This window comes from Erythrolamprus reginae, chromosome 1 (genome assembly GCF_031021105.1).
Source record: "Erythrolamprus reginae isolate rEryReg1 chromosome 1, rEryReg1.hap1, whole genome shotgun sequence".
NCBI classification, from domain to species: Eukaryota; Metazoa; Chordata; class Lepidosauria; order Squamata; family Dipsadidae; genus Erythrolamprus; species Erythrolamprus reginae.
Window position 1 is genome coordinate 139915203 of NC_091950.1, and position 25581 is coordinate 139940783.

Consider the following 25581-nt stretch of genomic DNA (forward strand, 5'->3'; position numbering starts at 1 on the left):
TCTGGGCGTTGTGTCCAGGATAGCCTGTTCTAAAAGAAAATGTCTCACAAGTTCAGGAAGTTTAATTGAACTTGTGAGATGTTTTCTTTTAGAGTGGGCTACCCTGGACACAACACTGAAGAACGTGATGGAGGTACCAATACAAGTGTCAGGTAGGGTGCGCGTCCTACTCCATGTGGCAAAAAAAAGCACATTCCCTGGGGTCATGTGGCCCCCTCCCCCAGCATTGCTCCATGCGCTGCCCACCTGCATTAGATATAGGAAAACACGATGGAGATGGGGATGTACCTACACTCCTATATTTTATAGGAAAATTCACATTATTGGAGGATCACTATAAACTGGGCATAAGTCATATTTTGCCATACTGCATAAAAGTTTGCACTTCACTACCTCTGTATAATCTCAAGGATCCCTGCCAGTAACTTCTAATTCAAACTGGGCAGCTGCTCCAGAGAACAAGCTTTTGCTGAAGAAGAACGCTTTAAGAAGAAGGCTTTAAACCAAATGGCTTTAAGAAAATCTCTTCTTTTGTCCTGTATGAATAATGTTCCGCTAAGCCTCCAGTTTACCCTAAAAGGGTGCTGTCTGCAAGTAATCATTGATGAGGCTTGAATGATTCAGAACATGGACTTCTGTGGGTGGGGCTTAGTTCTAAGGGGGTTGGGTTTACCCTAGTTGCTAGGATTCCATTATGATCTTGTGCATCAGACCCAGTCTCAAGTAGGCCAAGCAGCTGGCTGGCCTGAAGAATTGGTGCCATTTGAGCCTTTCCACCATGACATACTCACTGGAATTCGGACTTATCAATGCTGCAAACAGATACCTGACTGCTGAAGCTTTCCGTTTCCAGGTGACAGCCACAGGCAAACAACTGAAGCCTCGCCAGGTGTGGGTGCTGCAATTTGTGACCCCACATGGAGCTGGAGCAGCTGGCCCAGGAGAAGGGGCTGCCCAGAAAGTCCACCTGATCAGTGCCTTGAAACGCTACTTAGCAGCTGACCCAAATGGCAAAGTCACCTGCGACCAGGATAAACCGGGGCCTCAGACATTCTTCCTGCTGCATCAGCATCCAGATGGCAAGGTGGGATCATTCAAGGCCAAACAAGACATTTTGATTATATATCCCAAACCACAGAATTATGGCCTAGTTATGTCCAGTGGAGTGGATTTGGTGGGACTGGGTTGAGGTAACGGGGCGGGAAAGGAAGGATGGGGTGAAAGAAAAAGAAAATGGGGAGTTGTTTCCTGTTCGCCTATGTGCAGTGAGCTGCTTTTGGTTGTATTGCATTGGTCTCCATAAGTGGCAGAAGTTACAAGCGTGCAATGCTTGGGAAGTACCATATTTTTCACCTCAAAGGGGTGAGAAAGAAACATTTTTGTCCTTTACGGCCACCAGGAGCTCTGCAGTACTCTGCTGCCCTGTTTTTCACAAAAATGGGCGCGTTTTTTGCAAAAATTGGGGCTTTTTTGCCTTGCCCCAGGCACCAGGAGCGATCTGCAGGCTTCCCTCTGTGCCTCCCCCCATTTTTGCAAAAATGGACCTGTTTTCCCCTGTTTTTGCAAAAAAACCGGGGCATGCAGAAGATTTGGGAAGCCTGCAGAGTGTTCCTTAGGACTGGGGGTAAGGCAAAAAATGCCCATTTTTACAAAAAAATGACTCATTTGTCACCCATTTTTACAAAAATGGGGTGCACAGAGGATTTGGGAGGCCTGCAGAGCACTCCTAGGGGCCAGGGGAAGGCAAAACGTCCCCCGTTTTTGCAAAAAATTGTCAATTTTTCACCTTTTTTCACAGAAACTGGTCTTTTTGCCATCCATCAGTCCCCAGGAGCACTCTGCAGGTCTCCCAAACCTTCTACACATCCTATGGGTTCATTTTTGGCAAAAATTGGTTTATTTTTGGCAAAAATGGGACAAAGGGGCGGGGCTTCGAGAGGCCTAAAATGGCTATATTCAATGTACAAGACGCACCAACATTTCCACCCTCTGGAGGGGGGGTGCATCTTATACTCTAAAATATATGGGTGCTTGATTCTTGTTTGTACCTAGATTGGGGGTAGGCAAAGTTGGCTCTTCTATGACTTTTGGACTTCAACTCCCAGAATTCCTAAGCCAATCATGTTAGGTCAGGAATTCTGGGAGTTGAAGTCTACATGTCATAGAAGAGCCAACTTTGCCTATCTCTGGCCTAGAGCAAAATAAATCAGGTTGGTAGCATTCAATGTGCTACTGTAGGGCATACAGTACACTTCCCTCCAACCCTAGCGGAAAACACATATTTTGTTCTTACTACCTAAAACATGCTGGTCAACTACAATGTATTGGTAGAAAAAGAATCTGGACCTTTTCAGCAGAAGGGTCTGGACATGATGCGCCACAGGATGTGAAGAAGAGCCAGGGTGACACAGTGGTTCGAGTGCAACACTGCAGGCTACTTCAGCTAACTGCTAGCTGTAGTTCAGCAGTTCAAATCTCACTATGGGCTCAAAGTTGACTCAGTCTTCCATCCTTCCGAGGTAGGTAAAATGAGGACCCAGATTGTTGGGGGCAATATGCTGACTGTGCAAACTGCTTAGAGAGGGTTGTAAAAGCACTATGAAGCGGTATGTAAGTCTAAATGCTAATGCTAATGTATAGTTGTTGAAGGGCAAGTTTCAGATAAATACACATTCCCTAACCAATGGTATACAATGCTGCAACTGACATTTAGCAACACCTGGAGAGCCGTTCTAACTTTTCATAATGTGTGTGTTTCATTTGCCACCTCCACCCCCTGATGTCTGATGAGGTTGACTTGGTAACGTTTCTTTCCTGGCAGGTATCTCTGCAAAATGAGCAGTCCAAGCGTTACCTGGGTGGGGCAGAGGACAATGTGACCTGCTTTGCCCAGGCTTCCAGTGAAACAGAAAAATGGACCCTGCACCTGGCAATGCACCCCAATGTTGCAATCTATAACCCCAACCGAAAGCGTTATGTGCGTTTTGATGAGAAGGCTGAGGTATTGCGCTGTGATCGTGATGTGCCGTGGGGGGCGGAATCAGTCATCAGTATCTACTATGATTTCAGAGGTGGGGAAAGGTGATTTTAGATGTAATTATTATGCATAAGGAATTTTGGAAGTCCAAAATCTTCTTTATATCTCTTCTTTAAGATGGCTCAACATCTAGTGGCATACAAACCCTAGTTTCCCCTAAATAAGACATCCCATGATAATAAGTCCAATCGGGCTGTTGAGTGCATGGCAATAAGGCCAAGGGCTTATTTCAAGGTTCAAAAAAAAAAAGTAAGACAAGGTCTTATTTTGGGGGAAACTCAGCAGATAGGATTGGATTATAAATAACTCTGCTTCATTTTCAACATAGGCAATTGTCCTAAAACTAATGTTTGCAACTGCGGCAAGATTGTGATCCCGCTATATAGAGCGCTGGTGAGACCACATTTGGAATACTGTGTTCAGTTCTGGAGACCTCACCTACAAAAAGATATTGACAAAATTGAACGGGTCCAAAGACGGGCTACAAGAATGGTGGAAGGTCTTAAGCATAAAACGTATCAGGAAAGACTTAATGAACTCAATCTGTATAGTCTGGAGGACAGAAGGAAAAGGGGGGACATGATCGAAACATTTAAATATATTAAAGGGTTAAATAAGGTCCAGGAGGGAAGTGTTTTTAATAGGAAAGTGAACACAAGAACAAGGGGACACAATCTGAAGTTAGTTGGGGGAAAGATCAAAAGCAACATGAGAAAATATTATTTTACTGAAAGAGTAGTAGATCCTTGGAACAAACTTCCAGCAGACGTGGTTGATAAATCCACAGTAACTGAATTTAAACATGCCTGGGATAAACATATATCCATCCTAAGATAAAATACAGAAAATAGTATAAGGGCAGACTAGATGGACCATGAGGTCTTTTTCTGCCGTCAGACTTCTATGTTTCTATGTTTCTAAGAAGCAGGATGCAACTTTGAATTCTGAGATAAAACACGCTGAATACTTCTTAATAGGGTTTAGTCTAAAATGAAATAAATATCAAACATAAAGGCTACACGCATAAACCTAAATTAAACCATGATTAAGATAGAATCTTTTTAAAAAATCTTTATTAAGTTTCTACATATAAAAACAGAAAGAAAAGAAAAACAATTTTAAACTAACAACGTACAAAGAAGAAAAAGAAAGGAAGAAAGAAAAAGAAAAACATATAAAACATATTCAGTTTCAGTGGTGTTCTATATATGCACATAGATAGTTATTTGCTTATCATCAGTTAATATTAGAATCTTACATAGGTTTGCGACAAAGGCATCTCACTGAGTTGAAGAGTTGCCTGAATAAGCAAGAATAAGATTATACAATAGATATAATTTGGGGGGGGGAAATGAGCTGAATTAGGGCCAATTCATGACTACCTTTCTAACAGTTTCCAAAAATCTGATAAAAATAAACACCCAAGGGGCCAAGACATGAAGTTGAGTGTTAAATAAATACATATTCTCAATGTTTTTGTATTAGGCCACATTGTGTCTAACAAATTACAGAAAAATAATGGTTTGCTCATTACGTAAAGATTTCTTCTTTATTAATATTCTTCTGTGATGTGGTTGTTGATGACATGCAATGCAACATTTTTCTTCTATCTAGAACAGTGATGGTGAACTTTTTTCCTTGGGTGCTGAAAGAGCGTGGGCACACACTACTGTGCATGCATGAGTGCCCACACCCATAGCTCAATGCCTGGGGAGGGCAAAGACAGCTTCCCCCACTCCCTGGAGGCCCTCTGGAGGTTGAAAACGGCCTGTTTCCAACTTCTTCTGGGCCCAGCAGGCTCGTGTTTCGCCCTTCCCAGTCTCCAAAGGCTTCCCTGGAGCCAGGGAGGGTCCTCCCCCATCTCCCAGGAGGCTCTCTGGAAGCAAAAACACCCTCCCAGAGCCTCTGGGTGTTCCAAAAATGAGCTGGCCATCACACACATGCATGTTGGAGCTAAGCTAGGGCAACGGCTTGTGTGTCAGCATATATGGCTCTGCGGGCCATAGGTTCGCCATCACTGATCTAGAATATTGCCAATATAATTTTGAAAACTTTTCAAAATCAAGTTTACTTTAAAAAGTTGTACTGTTGTTGTATGCAGGAATAATCATGTACATTAGTGGTGGGAGCAACATTAGTGGTGGGCTGATCCCGGTTTGGCCCGTTTCTGCAAACTGGTAGCGCAGGCGGCAAGAGGCTCCGGCCACCTGTCCAAGATGCTTCTAGGCGTGAGTGTGTGCGCGAACCAGTAGCAACAGGTTTTAGAACCCACTACTGATGCACATCTTAGAAGCAATCATCAACTTATTGAAAATGTAAGGTCATTTCTTCACCTTACTCTTTTCCCTTATGATTCCTTATATTTTCTTCCTGGTGCTTCAAGTTTTTGTCCCTTTTTTTAATCAAGTAACTCTTTAGTTTCTCTACAAAGAGGATAATGGGCAATTTTGGAAAGCAGAATTAACGAGCAGAATACCATCTTGATGCTAATAGAAATAAGTCACAGTCTAATGACCCGGAATGAAAGAAACTTAGACAGACATATTGCATCGTAGTATACTAAAGAAGAAACAGCAGAGAGAAAGGAGGATCCAAGAAACCATGGACCAGTCAGTCTGGGATTGATTACTGGGAAAATTCTAGAGCAGATTACTTTAGAAATCTGTAAATGGGTATTTGTTTTGTAGAATTTGTAAATTTGTAGATCAGTTTGTAAACGTTTTGAAAATAATGCAGTTATTATTGCATAGGGATATCAGTAGGGATTTGTGGTCAGATTAATTTTATCAGTTTTTATATGGTATTTCATTAGGCGATTGTGGAAATACCCTGATTATAATAAATGTGGATTTCAACAAAGCAACTGATGAAAAAATATACTACATGCTGATTAACAAACTATTTTTAGTACGTGTGTAATTAACTCAAAAACTACATTTATATACATTTGCAATTGTAGCTCGGGTGCAAGATGAGTGTGAAGGTTGGTTCTCCGAGTTTGTGGGTTGGTTTCTGAACATTTTGTTACCAGGCTAGATAATAACTTCAGCAAACTTTAGGGGAATCTCCCTAAACTCCACTGAAGATGTTACCTAGCGTGGTAACGAAACGTTCAGAAACCAACCCACAAGCTTGGAGAATAAACCTTCACCCTCATTTATATACATTTTGAAAATGTTTATCATACAGTTTTCACTGTTAATGACTATTTGAACAAATTTATTTGCTTGTTTATGTATTTACTTATGTATTTGTTTATTGGACTTAGAGGTTACCCAACTGTCGAAACCTCTGGGTAGCTTATATGTCAAAAGTAGCTAACAAGAAAATGAAACAAAAAAAAGACAAAAAACACACCAAAAGAAAACTTCAGAGGACCCAGAGTTACCCTAATTGTACCCCTGGAAGCAAAGCCAACTTCCACAAGCAAGGCCAATGGAACAGCTGCAGCGTAGGAGTCTTATGAATGTCCAGGAAATGCAATTCCAGAGGGCAGATGCCACAATAAGAAAGACACACTTTCTAGGTTCCAATAGATAGTGTTGTTTAATTGAACAGACTTAGAATGCACCCACTCTGCCCAATCTCATTAGGTGGGCAGAAACTATTGGAGATATAGATGTCTCTCAAATAACGAGTCCCTGTGCTTGTCAGATTTGCAACTGAAACAAACCTTTGTGAGATAACCAATAACCTCAAAAAGAAAATGTATAAAATAATACTGATAGGCTAGGCAGTATTAAATCTGTATAAAATCGAACAGAAACAAATTACAATGTCTTTAGGGAAAAAATCAAACAAGTAAATATAGAGTTGGTATTATCTGCTTTCATATGAGAAAGAATCTTGTAATTATCAGCTGATACGGCTGTCAGAAAGGCAAAATAATTTAGGATGCATCAGTAGAAATATTATTTGCAAATCATGTAAAGTAATAGTTCCACTGGATTCTGCACGTCAAACTTCATTTTAAGAACTATATCCAATTGTAGACCCATATTTTAAGAATTATTCAGATGACCAAGCTTTATCTTGGAGAAAAGAAAATTAAGAGGGGAAATTATATTATATTTCAATCATATCAAGGGAGCATCAAAATGGAGAAGGGTAAGAGATAGAATGATGATCGTGCTTGAGTAACATTGTCATATCTGCTAATGTCTTACCCAAAAGCTATTAAGATAGCCAGACAAACTCCTAAAATAATCCTCTGTTTTAATATGTTAAAAAGTTAAGCTTGATTCATTTGCATCTCCTCAATAGGTCTGGATTCCAAGGCACACAATGCTGACAGAATGCAATTGTCCCCATATATACCAGGTGAATTCAAATTCTGCTTACCCAGGAAGTCACTATGGATAGTGCAAAGTTTGATTTCCTTAACAGCATTTGTTAGGTAACTTGGATAATTCCAATAAGACAGTAGAACAAGCAATGCACTGAAGCCAAAAAGGGGGTATGTTCATCAAAGAGGAGTCCATGGCCAATTTCAATCATCTTTGAAATACATTGCAAAAATATCTTCACTTCAAATTCTTCTTCCTATCAAATGCAGTCCATCTGGTCCTACTTTATATACACATGGGGACAAACTATGCATGAACACTGATGTGAACATTAATTTCCAGTTCCTAACACAGACTATGTGCCTTGATGCATTTGGTTTTACTGGAGTTGTGATCTATAGTCTTTGGCTATATTAAGAATCCATACATAGAAAGCCTCAATACAGTACTGGAAAGAAAATAAGGTTGATAAGCAAACAGATATAATTTTAACACCTAAACTGGGGGCAAAGCTAAAACCAATGTACTAAAACAAAAATGCTTCTTTCAAAAATATACTTTTACAAAGCACATATATTAAAAACAACAGCAAGCTGTATTGTCCACGGAACAAAAACAAAACTAAGACGACAACATTTTCCTTAGACTAACTGAAAAATGTACATTATAGTTGCAAGCCATAATATTTCCAAGCATTCTTTATCAGCCAAAATATTTAAAAAGCAGGAAAAATGGGAGGGATGTGCAAAGATATTATTTAACATCATGTCTATACAAGTTTCCATTCTTAGATTGACTGACCCACCCCAAGTGTCCAAGCATGTAGATTATTTAAGTGGTTATACCAAAGCTCTCTCTATTGTTGGAAAGAGGCATGCAAAATATTTCAAGATTGAAATGTTCCAGGACCATCCATTTCTAAGTTGGAAACCTAGGTGGAAAAAAATTTGGAGCTCTCTAGATAAGATCAGAATAATATTGGAATAAGATACTGCATATTGGAATCAGATTTCTTGAAACATCCCTAGGAATGCATCTCTACAAATGGGTGAATATGAGTTTGAACCGCTAAAATGAAAACTCTTTCCATGAGTTTCACAGATTCTTTGGTAGAAGGAAAACAGAAAGTAGATGAACACGTTTTATACTTTAAAATGATCTAGGCAATTTCAACTATTGAACTAGGAAGCAAACCAGTCCAAGTGAGAACTGTTTAGTATTGCACAGAACACAATCCCAGTATAAGTAGCTTAAAAATCCTCCTCTTGTCCTGAATAGAACTTCATTTAGAACAGTTCACTTTGGACTTTAAATCTGATTGTAAAAAGAAAAAGAAGATATATAATAGTAGATTACAGATATGGGAAACTGGGCTAATTCTGAGGTGGTGAGAACAAAGATGTTGGAAACAAGGGCTGCATGTTGGAAACCTTTAGAATGAAATGAATAGTTACAACTTTGCAAACATTCATTTTGAGATTATTTTCCAGGATTGAATACCAAGCCCTGTCAATCTCTTTTTGTTCCCTTCTCCTGCTCTATCTCCAGTCAAGAAATATGGATTGAGAAACGGGACAGGTAAACTCTTAGCTTCCAATGGTTCACTGATGGCTGACTTTACTCCACAAACCATGTACTCCTTGGAAGTCCACGGTGGCTTGGTTGCCTTCCGGGATGATGAGGGAAAGTACTTGACTGGGCGAGAGGGTAGCATGAAAACCCTAAAGATGGACAAACCTGGACGAGATGAACTTTTCAGCATGGAAGCAAGCCCTGCCCAAGTTTCACTGCGTTCTTCTTCTACCAACAAGTTCGTCTGTTGCAAGCCTGGTGAGTTGAGCGAAAGTAAGATTATGTGTCTAGATATGAGTGACAATGATGGCAGTTGAATGTCTAATCACAGCTTCTAAAAGTAACTTGTTAATTTTGCCTAGTCTGGTGAGTGGGATGATTTGCCCTGGGAATAAGTACAGTCAAAAAGGATATTGAGACTCTAGAAAAAGTGTAGAGAAGAGCAACAAGAATGATTAGGGAACTGGAGGCTAAAACATATGAAGAGTGGTTGCAGGAATTGGGCATGGCTAGTTTAATAGAAGGACCAGGGAAGACATGATAGCAGTCTTTCAGTATCTCAGGGGTTGCCACAAAGAAGAAGGAATCAACCTGTTCTCCAAAGCACCTGATGGTAGAACAAGAAGCAATGGGTGGGAACTAAATAAGAAGTAACTTAGAACTAAGGAGAAATTTCTTGACAGTCAAAACGGTTGATCAGTGGAATAGCTTGCCTCCAGAGGTTGTGAATGGCCCAACACTGGAAGTTTTTAAGCAGATGTTGGATAACCATCTGTGAAGGAGTGTACGGTTTCCTGCCTAAGCAGGGAGTTGGACTAGAAGACCTCCAAGGACCCTTACAACTCTGTTGTTGTTATTATTAGTCCTAAATCTGCAAAAATGTAGAATTTTATAAATGTGGGTTTTTGGGGAGAGGGAGGGAGACACAAAACACAAGGGAAAAGATTGGTTGAGTATTGTTATTAATTACTATGTCACCAGGAAGCTTTAAAAATATCAGCTTACTCCAGACGATGTTATGGATGTATATGATGGGATGAATGTGGATGAGTGTTTTTAAAACTAGGGCTTTTAGTCTACATTTTAGATTTGACTTTCATATACAGGTATGTCTTACTTTTGTATTCTTGTATTGATTCTTGTGAGCTGTCCTGAGTCTATGGAGAAGGGTGGCATAGAAATAATAATAATAACAACAAGAACAAGAATAAGAATGGGAAAAGATGAAAAACAAAAGGAACATCTCATGCTTTAACAGATTTCCCTGCACATTGCAAAGGCCTGGATTAGATCGGTGTTCTTCAAACTTTGTGCCATTAAGATGTGTGGACTTCAATTCCCAGAATTCCACAGTTCACACATCTTAAAATTGCCAAGTTTGAAAAACACTGAATTAGAAGATGTAGTTGGCTCCTTATAACTCTGCAATTCTAAATTTCTGTAAAAACTGAATGATAGATTTGACTATACATAATCCAAGCATCTAGCTAGGTCATAATAGAAATATTGATTTAGACATTCAGTGAAATAGAAAGGAGTTAAAGGCAGATTTGATCTAACCTAATGAGTACTGTAAGAGTTTGAGAAAGCAGCAGACAGAAATCCCCCTTATTTATTTATTTATTCATTCATTCATTCATTCATTCATTCATTCATTCATTCATTCATTAGATTTCTATGCCCCTTATTCCATAGTTATACTATGATTCTGGTTCCATGCTGAGACATGTACTGTATATAAAGGAAAAGGTCATATTCTTTCCCTGTTCTCCTGTTACTATCCTTTTGCAATACAGTTGAGCACTGCTTTAGCTGGACTTTAGACAACAATGGACAATAATTTATTGGGCTGAAACTTGCTTTACTGTTCTGCAGGTGCTGACCTCTATGCCACTGCAATGGCAGTAAGTAACACAGAGATCTTCCAACTGCTGTTTGATGATGCTACAAAGAAGGTCTGCTTCCGTGGCCATAGTGGCACATACATGTCCTTGGTGAGTCCATCTGCATAATGCAAGAATGGGGATAAAATGGGAAAGATCAACTACTTCAACCTATTCCTAAGTGTGCCATGACATTTGCCCTTTTGGAATGAAATGTAGGCATTGTCAGTAGTTTGTCTTTCCTTCCTTGTTTAGAGATTGTTGTCGATTTACAACCATTCCTTTATCAATTGCTCAGAGTTCCAACAGTGCTGAAAAAAATGGGCTTAGCGACTGGTCAAGCTTATTTATTATTTATTTTATTTTATTTTATTTTATTTATTTTATTTATTTTTTGATTGATTAATTGATTTCTATGCTGCCCTTCTCTGAGACTCAGGGCGGTTTTCAATAAAACAAATACAAACATACAGAAATCATAACCTTTAAAATTCTAAAAAGAGAAAGCATCAACGCAAAATTTCATGTACAAAAATCTAAATAATTCCTATTCTAAAACTCCACTTCATTTAATAACCAATCATCAACATACATCCTAACATACATAACAGATTCAATCATGGGCCGGGGTAGATGTTAAAATTCAATGGCACCAGGCCTGTCACCAGAGGTGCATTTTTAAGGCCTTACGGAGGCAGTACAAATCTCCAGACAGAGCTGATTATGGTCAACTCAGCCCTCCTGTGGTCACATGATCAAAAGAGGCCTATTAGATCACACAGAATTGGCCTCCTCCAGGTCCTGTCGACTAAATAATGTAGGTTGGCGGGACCGTGAGGGAGGGCATTTTCTACTGCTCTATGGCTCTATGGAACCAACTCCTCCCCAATGTTCACACTGCTCCCACTCTACTGGCTTTTCGAAAAGCTGTTAAAACCTGGCTTTGTCGACAGGCCTGTGAAGTTAACATCAGACCTGCCCAAATTATGTTTGTTTGGTATGTACAGTAGTCCCTCGCTATACCGCGCTTCACCTACTGCGGCTTCACTTCATCGCGGGTTTCTGAGGAAGTCGATCGGCAGATTTAAACAGCCCGCTGAACTCGATCGGCAGGTTTTTTTAAAAAAAATCTAAAATTGTAAATACTGTATTTAAGTACTGTATCTAAAATAAATACTGTGTGGGAAGGGTTTATAAACACTTAAAACAATGAAAACTTACCAAACAATTACAATATAAATACTTAAATAAGTACTATCAGTCGATAAATTCCCCATCGCGGATTTCACCTATCGCGGCCAGGTCTGGAACGTAACACCAGTGATAGGTGAGGGACTACTGTATGTTGTTAGATTGATTTGGGTTTTTTTTTAATGGGTTGTTAGGATTATGGGGTTGTTGTTCAACTTCTATTGTATTATTTTTTTATTGTTGTAAGCCACCCTGAGTCCTACAGGATTGGGCGGCATAGAAGTTGAATAAATTAAATTAAATTAAATTAAATTAAATTAAATTAAATTAAATTAAATTAAATTAAATTAAATTAAATTAAATTAAATTAAATTAAATTAAATTAAATTAAATTAAATTAAATTATTAAATAAAATAAAATAAAATAATTAAATTAAATTAAATTAAATTAAATTAAAAAATTAAATTAAAAAATTAAATTAAATTAAATTAAATTAAATTAAATTAAATTAAATTAAATTAAATTAAATTAAATTAAATTAAATTAAATTAAATTAAATTAAATTAAATTAAATTAAATTAAATTAAATTAAATTAAATTAAATTAAATTAAATTAAATTAAATTAAATTAAATTAAATTAAATTAAATTATTTGGTAGCCTGTGCTGTATTTTGACTGTAGGAGCACTTCAGCTGCCCCTCCCTGATAATCTCCCTGCAATCTATGCAATTTGATCTTCTGTGTTCTACCGCCTCTGCAGCTCTAACTGACCTTCACCGTCTTCTTTGCTCCCATTGCTAATCAAGCGTGCCCTAACTGGCAGGCAGCTGGCTGGCTCCATTAGGCTTCCCAGAGACAGTGTGTGGCCTTATCCAAATTGTGAACAGCCTACTCGGCCTTCCAAAGCCTCATAAGAAGGCTGCATGCAATTTGGACAAGGCCATGTAGTTTTGGAAAACAGTGCCAGCAGCCTTGGGCAGAAGGCCCAATGTGGGCAACAGCTGACTCACAAAGGGCCAGGGTGACCATGTCTCCTCAGTGGTGGGATGAAGTCAACTGAGGTGGTGGAGTTGCAAGGCAACAGAGGTCTCAGAGTCCACGCAGTGAGGGTGGCTGGGCTAGGGAAAAGCTGGGGCTTCCTAGGTGTTTAGCACTTCTCAGGGTGTGGTAGCTTTGCACTGTGCTGCTGAGCTAGCTGGGGCAGCCATGGCTTCCAGGAGTGGTTGTAATTTCATGTTGCTCTGCAACTCAGGAGTTTCTTGCAGCCCCAGGCCGCAGGATACTAAGAGGTCCTTGAGCTGCAATGTAGTCTTTCTCTGCCCTCCTATGCTTATGCTATACTGCAGGATCCCCTCAACCAGTAGCGGGTTGCTACCGGAACAGGCCACGCCATACCTCCGGTTGCAAAAAATGGAGTTGCGCGCACAGCTTCACATCATATACAGCAGTGATTTTCAACCTTTTTTGAGCCACGGCACATTTTTTACATTTACAAAATACTGGGGCACACCACCAACCAAAATGACAGAAAATAACACCCTAAGACACTCTCCTCTCTTTTTCCATCCCTGTCTCCTCCCCCCCTTGTGTGTGTGTGTGTGTACACATTCTGGAACCCTTTCCAAAAACAGGTGAGGGGTGGGGGTTTTTTCTCTCTTATTCTTTGCGTGCTTTTTATCGTATGCTTTAAATCAAGAGTCACTTCTCTCTCTCTTTTGTTTCTCTCTCTTTCCTCTCATTCTCTGTCTCAATCATTTTCTCATTTCTCTTTTTTCCCTCCCCTTTTTGCTCATTTCTCTCTCTCTCCCTTCCTCTCCTTTTCTCTCTTTCTCTCTCTCTTGCTTTCTTTCTCACTCTTGCTTTCTCTCTTTTCTCTCTCTCTCTCTCTTCTTCTCTCTCTCTCTCTCTTGCTTACTTTCTCTCTCTCTCAGCAAAAAGTTGTGAGACCAAAACCTAAGCTTCCTTCTTCGCGGCACACCTGACCATGTCTCGCAGCACACTAGTGTGCCACGGCACACTGGTTGAAAAACACTGATATACAGGAAGCAAAATCTTGTGAGGGGAAGCATGCAAGAGAGATATTTTGGAGATTTGGAGTCACCAAAATCTCTTTCACGCATGCGTCCCCTCACAAAATTTTGCTTTCTGCACATGCGCAGAAGCAAAATCTCACTTGGATGCACGCATGCTTACACACGTCAGGGACACAGAGCTCCACAGGATGCGCACCGATAACAGTGGTAAGTAGCAATCCCCACCTCCCCTCAACTTATGCATGGCCTGCACTGGGCCTCCCAGGTCCTCTCCCATCTCCTTGCAGCTCCCATGAGCTCCTTATTGGGACACCTCCTGCTTCCATCTTAATGACCTCCACATCTGGAGATACAATGGCGTGTGGAACGGAACTGCCCAGGATTGCTTTTGCTAAGCAATATGGTCACCTGATGTTGTGCTTTACCACTCCATCCCTTAGCAACAGACATTCCAGTCTACCTGTACTCACAACAATTGGTTCATTAGATTATGCTGTTCAAATTCTCCATATGAAAGCTCAGTTATAACTTCAATAAAGTAACAGAGTTGTGTATTCCCAGAAGTTAGAATTCCATTTAAATGTCAATCGGGAGACTGAGCTTAAAACTACTACTGTATGAAAACCAAAAATTGAAACCTTCCCATACTTCCACCACCTCAAGAAATTCTGAGATAAGAGAGGAATCTTGCCTCTATCCAGCACACCATAACAGGCATACATGTCCTTTAATGATTCTCTAATCCCAATAATTTAGGCAGTTCTCAAAAAGATCTACTGATTTTACTCCCACACCCAACCCCTTTTCTGATTTGGAAATTCCTTTTCCCCATCTATTATTTCTGGTGGAATATAAATAAATTATTTTAATGTTTGAACAAAGGATCAAATTAATTTTTATTACCTAATTTTTAAAAAGTGGTAAAACAAATTCCATTAAGATTGCACTTTAGATGGCTTTCTTTGCAGTACATTCTGACAGAAATGTGGCTTTTAGTAAAATATTGTGGGTATTAATTACTTAATCCAAAACCTATCACTCTGACAGATTGAGCGTTTTCTAGGAACGGGAGTTTGAGGTTTCTCTCAAAAATATCCATCCATCCATCCATCCATCCATCAGATAGCACTGCTGTGGCCTAGAGGTGGAGCTCTTGCCTCACAATCAGGAGGTTGTGAGTTTGATCCTAGGTAGAGGCAGATGTAGGGTCCATTCCAACTCTGTTAATCTGTTAGAGAGGTTTTCCTGTGGACTGGAGGAGATGTGGATTCACATGTTGCCTGCAGCCCACAAATGGGTTTTCGTTTGTTTGTATGAACAGGGTTCTGGCATACTGTGGGCTGGTGCCAGACCGGGAGTTGTTGGCCCTATGTTACCTTTCTTTGATTGACAGTTCTAATACATACTGTAGATAATAATCACAGAGTGTATATCAGCATGTGTGTGTTTGCCCAGTAGCACAAAAGCTGGATCATGCAACACGCTAACATAGGCCACAATTTCTGCGTTCATACAACCAGTTAAACAAAAATCCTGTCAAACCACATAATAGATTAGCACAAGGTATAAACCCAGTGAGTGTGTGCATTTCACGCAACCTTCTGAGCCAAGCTATCCAAGATCATGTCCTCATAGCAATGAAATCATAGAAATCATGACTAAGGTCACACTCAAATAGATTGAAGTTCAAGATTTGGACAACACAGTAGATAAATCAAATGCACTCAGTAATGGGCTGCTGCCCCCACGGCTTGGGGAAAATGCAGTGGGGGGTATTAAGTTTACGCACTATTTATTGAATACTTAATAGTTTTTTATTGTCCTTCCTTCTCTAGTACCTTAGTATGATCTTTAATTACTTTTAAAATAGGAAATAATTAAATAGTATGTTTTTACCCATAAACACTTTAATCATTTTAATCATTATCTAGAACTGAACCTTTATAGGTTTCCGGTTCCGGTGGGAGGAGGAGGGTGGAATTACAGCTCCACCGGACTACGGTTAAACATCAGAAAATATAGAAAATATAGAAACTTCCCACGTCAAGACAACAACCTGTTTTGGAGGTGAGGTGTCCCTGCTTCTGGAGACCTTGGGTTCGGCGGTGTTCGCGGCATTGGTGAGCTGCTTGGCCGCGAACCCGCCTGGAGCCGGACTGACAGAGACGCGGCAGAATGGCGGCTGCTGTTTGCAGCTGAGCTGTGTTGTGCTGTCGGGAGGGAGCCGGAGGCGCCGGACGGCCCGTTTGCAGCTCATTTGCAGCCCGGTGGCTCGGAGAGTGAGCATTTGGGATTTGGGCTCAGGAGTCGGCTCGTCCCAGCTCAGGGGGTCCTTGCTGCCCCCCTGCTCCGTGGCGCTTCCATCACCCCCCCCCCCTGCTCCGCGGCGTTTATTTTTGCAACATCTTGGCCGCAGCGACTTTGTCGAGGATAGGGGGGCTAGAGCTGTAGAAGGAACCCTGTGCCCAGCCTGTGCCTTGTCTGGGAGGATCCCGCTGCCCCCGGCTTCGCGCCGCCTGCTTTGGACTGTCACCGCCGCGGAATTCGCTGAGGAATCAGCTGGGGCGCGGAAAATGGCGGCCGCAAATCAGATCGAAACTACCTGCAGCCCTTTTCTCTCTTTTCCTCACCGAGTTACGACCCTCAGAGACTGAGAGCTTCAGAGACTGAGAGGCTGAGCTGAGTTATCGAGCCAGCCAAATTGAAACAGCCAGACCCACCAGACACACTAAGCGGTCCTGAGACGCGGGAACACCGAATGGTGGGGGTGTTCGGTGTCAAAAGACCAGCCAAGTGGGGAACTGCAGGAGGAGGAGAGAGAGGAGACAGAGGGCTATGGGAAAACAAAGAGGCCAAGGAGGAGAGTACCACTATGACCACCAAAGGAGCATACTGTGGCTGCATAGAGGTCTGGATTGCCAATTTGGCTACTGCTGGGAACACAACAGACTGGGCATGTCAATTTATGAGATCTATAGAAATGAGACTCTGCTGCAAAACTACTGGGAATCAACGGAGGGCCGACCAGTGCGGTTTGGAGGCACTGTAAGAGTGGATGGGACAAGAGAGAAGGAAGATCTGAAATCATCATTGACACTAAGGACTCTGAGAGACAGGGAAATTAATTTAATAACCAGCATACTTGGGATAAGGACGTTCTACCGCCCCTTCTCTGAGGAGTGGGGGAGATATAGAATGACTCTTGACTCTGAGCAATTTGTGACTTTACTACCTGAGACCTTGGTGCTGTTGTTATTTGCTGCTGACTGGGTTCATTTCAATCAACTGAATTGTTATACTACTACCTATATTTTATATATTCTATATTTTCTATTTGTATTTACTTCTTTTATTAGTATTTTAACTGTAGTATTTTAATTAATTGATTTATATTTTAACTAAATTATTGGGGGGGTGTTTTATTGATGGATAACTGGGATGGGCATAGGGTGTATGGAGCAAATGATTGGAATGGATGGGGCGGATGGGATGGGTGGGATCATAGTATGGGTGAAATGAATGGGAGTGATGTAAATAATACACTAGGCCAACCTGGCGCTGGAGAGGCGGGAGGGGGAGGGGCGGCTATCTCTGGGGTGACAGAGGGTCAGGATATCTCAGTGCTGCTGGGGAGAGGCAGATATGGCGGGAGTCACGGAGCTAGCCGTTACAGGGGAAGGAGGGATCGTTGCTTAATAACGATCCCTTGTTCCGACTCCGTGAGCTCAACCCAGAATACTGGTGATGAGTGTATATCTGGCCCTGGGCTCAGGTTGCTGCTACTCAATGCCAGGTCGGTGGTAAATAAAGCTCTCCTCATCCGGGATTTGATCCTGGATGAGGAGGCCGACCTGGCATGTGTAACTGAAACCTGGCTGGGCCCAGAGGGAGGAGTTCCTCTCTCGGAAATTTGCCCAGCCGGGTTTCAGATATGGCATCAACCTCGACCCCGGGGAAGGGGGGGAGGAGTGGCTATTATAGCCAGGGAGAGCCTCTGCCTGCGTAGACTCGTTGCTCCGGAGATTGCGGGTTGTGAGTCCCTCCTGGTGAAGTTGGACTTAGGGGTTCAGGTGGGCTTGTTTCTCACGTACCTGCCTCCCAGCTGCGTGGCACAAGCCCTGCCTGTGCTGCTCGAGGAGGTAGCCGGGCTGGCGGTGGGGTTCCCTAGACTTATTGTCTTGGGAGACCTCAACCTGCCGTCGCTCGGCGAATCCTCTGGATTGGCACAGGAGTTCATGGCCACCATGACAGCCATGGACCTGACCCAAGTAGTTCAGGGTCCGACTCATGAGGGGGGGCACTCACCCGACATGGTATTCCTCTCTGAGCAACTGAGTAATGGTCTGAGACTAAGGGGCTTAGAAGTGTTGCCTTTGTCATGGTCAGACCATTTTCTACTGCGGCTTGACTTCCTGGCTCCAATCCTCCCCCGCAGGGAGGCGGAACCAATTAAGATGTTCCGCCCCAGACGCCTGATGGATCCAGAAGGCTTTCAGAAGGCGCTTGGGGTTCTTCCAGATACACTCGTCCGCAGTCCGGCAGAGTCTCTGGCTGAGGCCTGGAACAAGGCGGCAGCAGAGGCCCTTGACCGTATTGCGCCGTTGCGACCTCTCCGTGGCGCTAGACCCCGTAGAGCTCCATGGTTCAACGAGGAGCTCCGGGAGTTGAAGCGCCAGAAGAGACGTCTAGAGAAGCGATGGAGGAAGAGTAAGTCCGAATCCGATCGAACACTTGTAAGAGCCTTTATTAAGACTTACAAAGTGGCGCTCAAGGCGGCAAGATGCGCGTATCATTCCGCCTTGATTGCATCAGCGGAATCCCGCCCGGCCGCTCTGTTTAGGGTGACCCGCTCCCTTCTTAATCAGGGGGGAGTTGGGGAGCCCTTACAGAGTAGTGCCGAGGACTTTAACACGTTTTTCGCTGATAAAATCGCTCGGATCCGGGCCGATCTCGACTCCAATTGTAAAACAGAGTCGACTGACAACGAGTCAGTCGAGGTGACTGGGGCTAAACGTCTTTGTCCATCTGTCTGGGAGGAGTTTGACTTGGTGACACCTGATGAAGTGGACAAGGCCATTGGAGCTGTGAGTTCTGCCACCTGTTCACTGGATCCGTGTCCCTCTTGGTTGGTTTCGGCCAGCCGAGAGGTGACACGGAGCTGGGCCCAGGAGATTACCAACGCTTCCTTGGGGAGGGGAGTCTTTCCAACACTCTATAAAGAAGCGCTCGTGTGCCCCCTCCTCAAGAAGCCCTCCCTGGACCCAGCCGTACTTAATAACTACCGTCCAGTCTCCAACCTTCCCTTCATGGGGAAGGTTGTCGAGAAGGTGGTGGCACTCCAGCTCCAGCGGTCCTTGGAAGAAGCCGATTATCTAGGTCCCCAGCAGTCGGGTTTCAGGCCCGGATACAGCACGGAAACTGCTTTGGTCGCGTTGATGGATGATCTCTGGCGGGCCCGGGACAGGGGCTTGTCCTCTGTCCTGGTGCTTCTTGACCTCTCAGCGGCTTTCGATACCATCGACCATGGTATCCTTCTGCGCCGGCTGGAGGGGTTGGGAGTGGGAGGCACTGTTCTCCAGTGGTTCTCCTCCTACCTCTCCGGTCGGTCGCAGTCGGTGTTAGTGGGGGGTCAGAGGTCGACCTCTAGGTTTCTCCCTTGTGGGGTGCCTCAGGGGTCGGTCCTCTCCCCCCTGCTATTTAACATCTACATGAAACCGCTGGGTGAGATCATCCAAGGGCATGGGGTGAGGTATCATCAATATGCCGATGATACCCAGTTATACATCTCCACCCCATGTCCAGTCAACGAAGCAGCGGAAGTGATGTGCCGGTGCCTGGAGGCTGTTGGGGCCTGGATGGGTGTCAACAAACTCAAACTCAATCCAGACAAGACGGAGTGGCTGTGGGTCTTGCCTCCCAAGGACAATTCCATCTGTCCGTCCATCACCCTGGGGGGGAGAAACATTGACCCCCTCAGAGAGGGTTCGCAACTTGGGCGTCCTCCTCGATCCACAGCTCACATTAGAGAAACATCTTTCAGCTGTGGCGAGGGGGGCGTTTGCCCAGGTTCGCCTGGTGCATCAGTTGCGACCCTATTTGGACCGGGAGTCACTGCTCACAGTCACTCATGCCCTTATCACCTCGAGGCTCGACTACTGTAACGCTCTCTACATGGGGCTACCTTTGAAAAGTGTTCGGAAACTTCAGATCGTGCAGAATGCAGCTGCGAGAGCAATCATGGGCTTTCCCAAATATGCCCATGTTACACCAACACTCCGCAGTCTGCATTGGTTGCCGATCAGTTTCCGGTCAGAATTCAAAGTGTTGGTTATGACCTATAAAGCCCTTCATGGCACCGGACCAGATTATCTCAGGAACCGCCTTCTGCCGCACGAATCCCAGCGGCCAGTTAGGTCCCACAGAGTGGGTCTTCTCCGGGTCCCGTCAACGAAACAATGCCACTTGGCGGGACCCAGGAGAAGAGCCTTCTCTGTGGCGGCCCCGGCCCTCTGGAACCAACTCCCCCCAGAGATTAGAATTGCCCCTACCCTCCTTGCCTTTCGTAAGCTACTCAAAACCCACCTCTGCCGCCAGGCATGGGGGAATTAAGACCTCTTCTCCCCCTAGGCTGATACAACTGTATGTATGGTATGTTTGTACGTATGTTGGTTTTATACATTAGGGGGTTTTAAGCTAGTTTTTAGTATTGGATTTTTACTGTATATTGTTTATGACTGTTGTTAGCCGCCCCGAGTTTTCGGAGAGGGGCGGCATATAAATCCAATAAATGAAATGAAATGAAATGAAATAGAAATTTAAAAAAATTAAGCTACTTGCCTGATCTGTTATCATACTGAACATTGTGGGCTCAGTACAGAACCTTAAAATGTTACTGTGCTCCATAACAAATAATGCTGTCTATCATTTGTCCTTTTTGTGGCTATTCAAGTAATGTGACTGATAGAGTCCAAGCAGCTATTTGAAAATTAATCTTGGTTGGTAAGCCACTCCCACCTAGTCACATGACCTTTAAGCCACCACCACCTGGTCACATGATTGTCAAGGGCAGGCAAGCCACACCCACAAAATAAGCCACGCCCCCAGTGTGATAGTAAAAGTGTTGGCAGCCCATCACTGAATGCACTGCAGGTTAATGTGATGCAAACACAGCCATTATCGTCAATCGTAGCTGAATTTAGGGCTGGAATGAGATGTAAAATCAGCAAAAATGCTGATTAAAAATATTATTATATTATTAAAAATAATGCAGGCCAGGCAGCTAGAACTGAAAGATAAGTTTCAACCACAGGGTTGGGAATGTTTTTTTCTAGACTGGGGAAGGCAAAATTTCCCTTCCAGTAAAGCTGCTTTTTCTTCTGCAGGGACCCAATGACTGTATCATTAGCAGCAGCAAACAGGACAAGAATGTTTGGTTTGAACTCCAGTATCAGGATCAGAAGGTGCTGCTTCACATGGGAGACAAGTATGTGTCTATGCGTCCCAACGGACAGCTCCTTGCAGTCCCCAAAGCTGCAGGTATACGTTGGTCAGTAGCTTTCGTTGTAATTACACGGCTTCAGCCTGGGCAAAATTAAAATATGGGCAAATTGTGGAAAAGAAACCAACTGAAAATTAATGGTAGGGCTGTGCTTATAAAACGAGAGCTCTTCTCAAACCATTGGTTGCTGTTGTCAATAAGGAGCAGCGACATGCCTTTCCCTTTCTTAAATCCATTAAGTCAATCAAGTTCATGGGTCACAATCCTAGGTTCAGCTTAGGTTAAAAAGCAGCACAGGAAACCAAGCCCTGTGCTTTTCTAATGGTGTGGCCCAGGGATAGGCAAAGTTAGCTCTTCTATCACATGTGGACTTCAACTCCCAGAATTCCTGATCCAATCATGCTAGTTCAGGAATTCTGGGAGTTGAAGTCCACATGTCATAGAAGAGCCAACTTTGCCTACCCCTGGTGTGGCCTTTGTGGAACAATTATAGTTATAGTTGTAGTTTATTAGATTTGTATGCCACCCCTCTCCGAAGACTCGGGGCAGCTCACAACATAATAGTGATACAATACATTACAAATCTAATAGTAGAAGTTAAATCAATTTAAAAACATTGATACATAATAAAATCCCTAACTATACAATCAGACACATTCAACCTAATCCCTCATACAGTAAGGCCGAAAACATAATAAAAAGGGGGAGAAGGTGGTAATTATCCCCACGCCTGGCGACAAAGGAAGGCATTTTATGGAAGGCGAGGAGGGTGGGGACTGTTCAAATCTCTGGAGGGAGTTGATTCCAGAGGGCCACAGAGAAGGCTCTTCCCCTGGGTCCTGCCAGCCGACATTGTTTGGTTGACGGGACCTGGAGAAGGCCAACTCTGTGGGACCTAATCGGTCACTGGGATTAGAACATGGGTCCCTGACAGGTTCCTTCTTTGTTTTTGGAGCAAGTTACAAGATATCGGCAGGCCTTGGGGTATGACAATCCCTCCCCCCCCAACTGTACTTAAATACATCTAGCAGAAACATCTTTCAAGTTATTGTTTGACAATTAATTTAATAGAGCAAGTGCACTAGACTAAAATCATTATGAAGACAAGTGCCTTTGAAATGTGGACACGCAATGATTAAAGGCTTTTTAGGCCAGTGTCAATATTATGATTTGTGTTAGGGAAGACCAGAGAAAGGAACTATCAAATTACATAGTCCTGTCTGGGCGGATTAATTATCAGAAATAAAGACCCACACACGTTGTTTCAAAAGTACCCACAGGCAAATCTATTGGTAACACAATTTCTGTAATACAAAGGTTAACACAAGGAATTCCATGCTGGCCACACAATTCTCTAATTAGCAGGAGATAAGGATAGTCCAGGATGCCAGCCAGATAGAGTCATAAATCTCCACTAATGATGTGTCTTTGGTTTTCAACTACAGTCTAGAGAGTTTAAACAGCTCATACAACAGGCAGGAATTGAAGTCCATGGAAGTAGAAGTCTCTCAGCTCTGAAGCACCTTCATCCATAATGAGGAATGTTGTTTGCCACACCCCCTTCCCATCAGCCTGTCCTTATATACTGCCAAGGTGTGGCCAAATGTCCCATAGATCTATTTAACCCAAAGAACCCCTTCTTGTGAGATATTCAAGTCTCGATCTCATCCTCCTTACTCTTGCATTTAACAGGGAGTCCTGATCCTCAAAGCCCCCATCATCCTCTGAGTCAGACAATACCATAAATGGGGTTTCTACAGTCTCTAGTGGTCTCTAGTTTCTACAGTCTCTAGTGGTCTCTAGTTTCTACAGTCTCTAGTGGTCTCTAGTTTCTACAGTCTCTAGTGGTCTCCATCTCCCCTTCACTTTCACTCTCAGATTCGGGTGACAAGAACACTGGCCTGCAATGCCAGTACTCATCTGTCTCCTGATCCTTAAAATCCGTGACCAGCTGACCACTCACAAGTCCCAACAGTCAACTTTCCTAGGATACGCATTCTAGTACTTTGCGTATCTTTATCTGTGGGTAAAAGGGGCATTTTAGCCAATATCAGCAGGTAGATGCAGACCACGATGAACAACATCAAGAGGATTATATTGTACTTGCAGGTAAAAGTGAAGATTTTCTGCTAGTTCTGGTGAACCGGCCTCTACTGATCCTGCACAGTGACGCTGGATATGTTGGTCGGACTGCCGACCTGAAACGGTTGGAAGGGAACTGTGCTGACTACGTGCTAAGCAGCCTGTCACTCAGTGATGAAGGCTACTATAATTTTCAAATCGGTTAGTATACGGTAATTGATTAAGTTTGTTTACAACTGAGACCCACAGATTACAGGGGTGGGGGTGGGTTCTAATTTACCTTACTGCCAATTTGCTTCCTCCTGTGCCACATGGGTGTGCCACTGGGCGCACATGCGCAAAGTGTTTATGTGCAGGACTGGGGGGGGGGGAAGCCAAAACCAAGATGGCGACCGCAGGCACAGTGCCAGAAACTTGGCTTCTGCGCATGCTCAGAAGAAAAACAAAATTCAAAATATTCAAAAATAAAATAAAATATGTACAGTGCCAGAAACTCAGCTTCTGCGCATGTCCGGAAGGAAAATAAAAATAAAATAACATTATTTTTTTTAAAAGCCAAAAACAAGATGGCGACCGCAGGCACAGGGCTGGAAATTCAGCTTCTGTGCATGCTCAGAAGAAAAAAATAATTTTAAATAAATAAATAAAAATAAAAATAAGATGGCAGCACCCATGGACCAGCACCTGTCAGCAGATCCAAACCAGGAGGAACCCACCCCTGCCAGATCATCTTCATTATGAGGAAAATCTGATATGCAATACTACTAGAATTGCAGAAAAAGACAATTGCTACCAACCTGCCTTTCATTGGGGATCTGTCAAACTATTTACTAAGTCTACACTACTATTAGTCTTCTCATTGTTCCCATCACCCATCTCCTCCCACTAATGGCTGTATGACTGTAGCTTTGTTGCTTTTATCTTTATGATTTATGTTGACTGGTTCCTAATATGATTTGATTGTGTTGTACCTTATTGAGGTACATTAAGTGTTGTACCTTATGATTCTTGATGAATGCTCTTTTCCTTTATGTACACTAACAGTATATGCACCAAGACAAATTCCTTGTGTGTCCAGTAACACTTGGCCAATAAAATTCTCTTCTCCTCTCCTCTCCTCTCCCCTCCCCTCCCCTTCCCAGATATTTTCTGCAGCATTTATGTTTACTCAATTAGCTGAGTATTGTACTTATTTTCCAATTATATAGTCCTCAAATTATACAAGTAAAAACCCTTAAGTTTCTGTCTACGTTTCAGCCACAATTTTAGCATTAGGTGTTAAATGTTCTTCCTGTTAAATCTTTAGGACTGCTGGGAATGCAAAAAGATGAAACTTGGTATCTATGGAATTTCTCAATCATCCAGGTCATAGTTGTCCGAAAGGTGCTTTTTTCAAAAGGCAATTTGACCTTCTTGATATTTTTCTTGAAAATGTTTTACTTCTCATCCAAGGAGCATCAGTTCTCAGAACTAATGCTTCACTAACTCTTTCCTGGTGACCTTGTATATTACTGAAAGTGGCATGTAAGAAGTCACATTCCTTAGCAAGAATTTTGATAAAAAGTAAAGTCTTGCTAAGGATGGGTGTGAATAGTTCCCAATCCCATTCCTGAAAAGGTTGCCCACTAATATTTTGTTTAAAATTGGCACTCCTAAGAAACATGACTGCAACCTACGATTCCTTTGGTTAGCAGAATGCCCTTAAAAATCAAGAAAATAGAACAGCTTGGTTTGTCTCGCCTCTGTCTTTCCTAATTTTATACCTTCCTTCCATTAACTCTGCTAGATGGCAAATATTGGGCCTTGGATAAAGATGGGCAAATCCTGGTAACCAGTGACCGTCCTGGCAATTTCAGCCTCCAGTTTGTATCCTCCAGCAGTCTTATAATCAAGGCTTCCAACAACAAATACCTTATGGCTGATCAAGGAGGCCGAGTATGGACTGGGTCTACTGATGCATCAAATGCAACTCTGTTCCATTATTGAGAGGTTTTGAC

The 25581-nt window shown here is 42.7% G+C and overlaps 1 protein-coding gene across 1 annotated transcript; it reads left to right on the forward strand.

Moving 5' to 3' along the window:
- The first annotated feature begins 778 nt into the window (after positions 1–778).
- Positions 779–25570, forward strand: LOC139158568 (fascin-like). The gene is made up of 8 exons (XM_070735888.1): positions 779–1084; positions 2822–3071; positions 7301–7357; positions 8872–9153; positions 10771–10889; positions 21387–21540; positions 23612–23785; positions 25371–25570. Exons 1-8 carry the CDS (start codon positions 779–781, stop codon positions 25568–25570), a joined length of 1542 nt encoding a protein of 513 aa, XP_070591989.1.
- The last annotated feature ends 11 nt before the right edge of the window (positions 25571–25581 follow it).

Bases quoted from the DNA above. Each gene is read 5' to 3' on its own strand.
- LOC139158568 (XM_070735888.1), top strand. From the start codon at position 779: ATGACATACTCACTGGAATTCGGACTTATCAATGCTGCAAACAGATAC. The intron at 1,085-2,821 runs GTGGGATCATTC...CTTTCCTGGCAG, and splicing joins ATCAGCATCCAGATGGCAAG to GTATCTCTGCAAAATGAGCA. The intron at 21,541-23,611 runs GTATACGTTGGT...TTGTACTTGCAG, and splicing joins TGCAGTCCCCAAAGCTGCAG to GTAAAAGTGAAGATTTTCTG.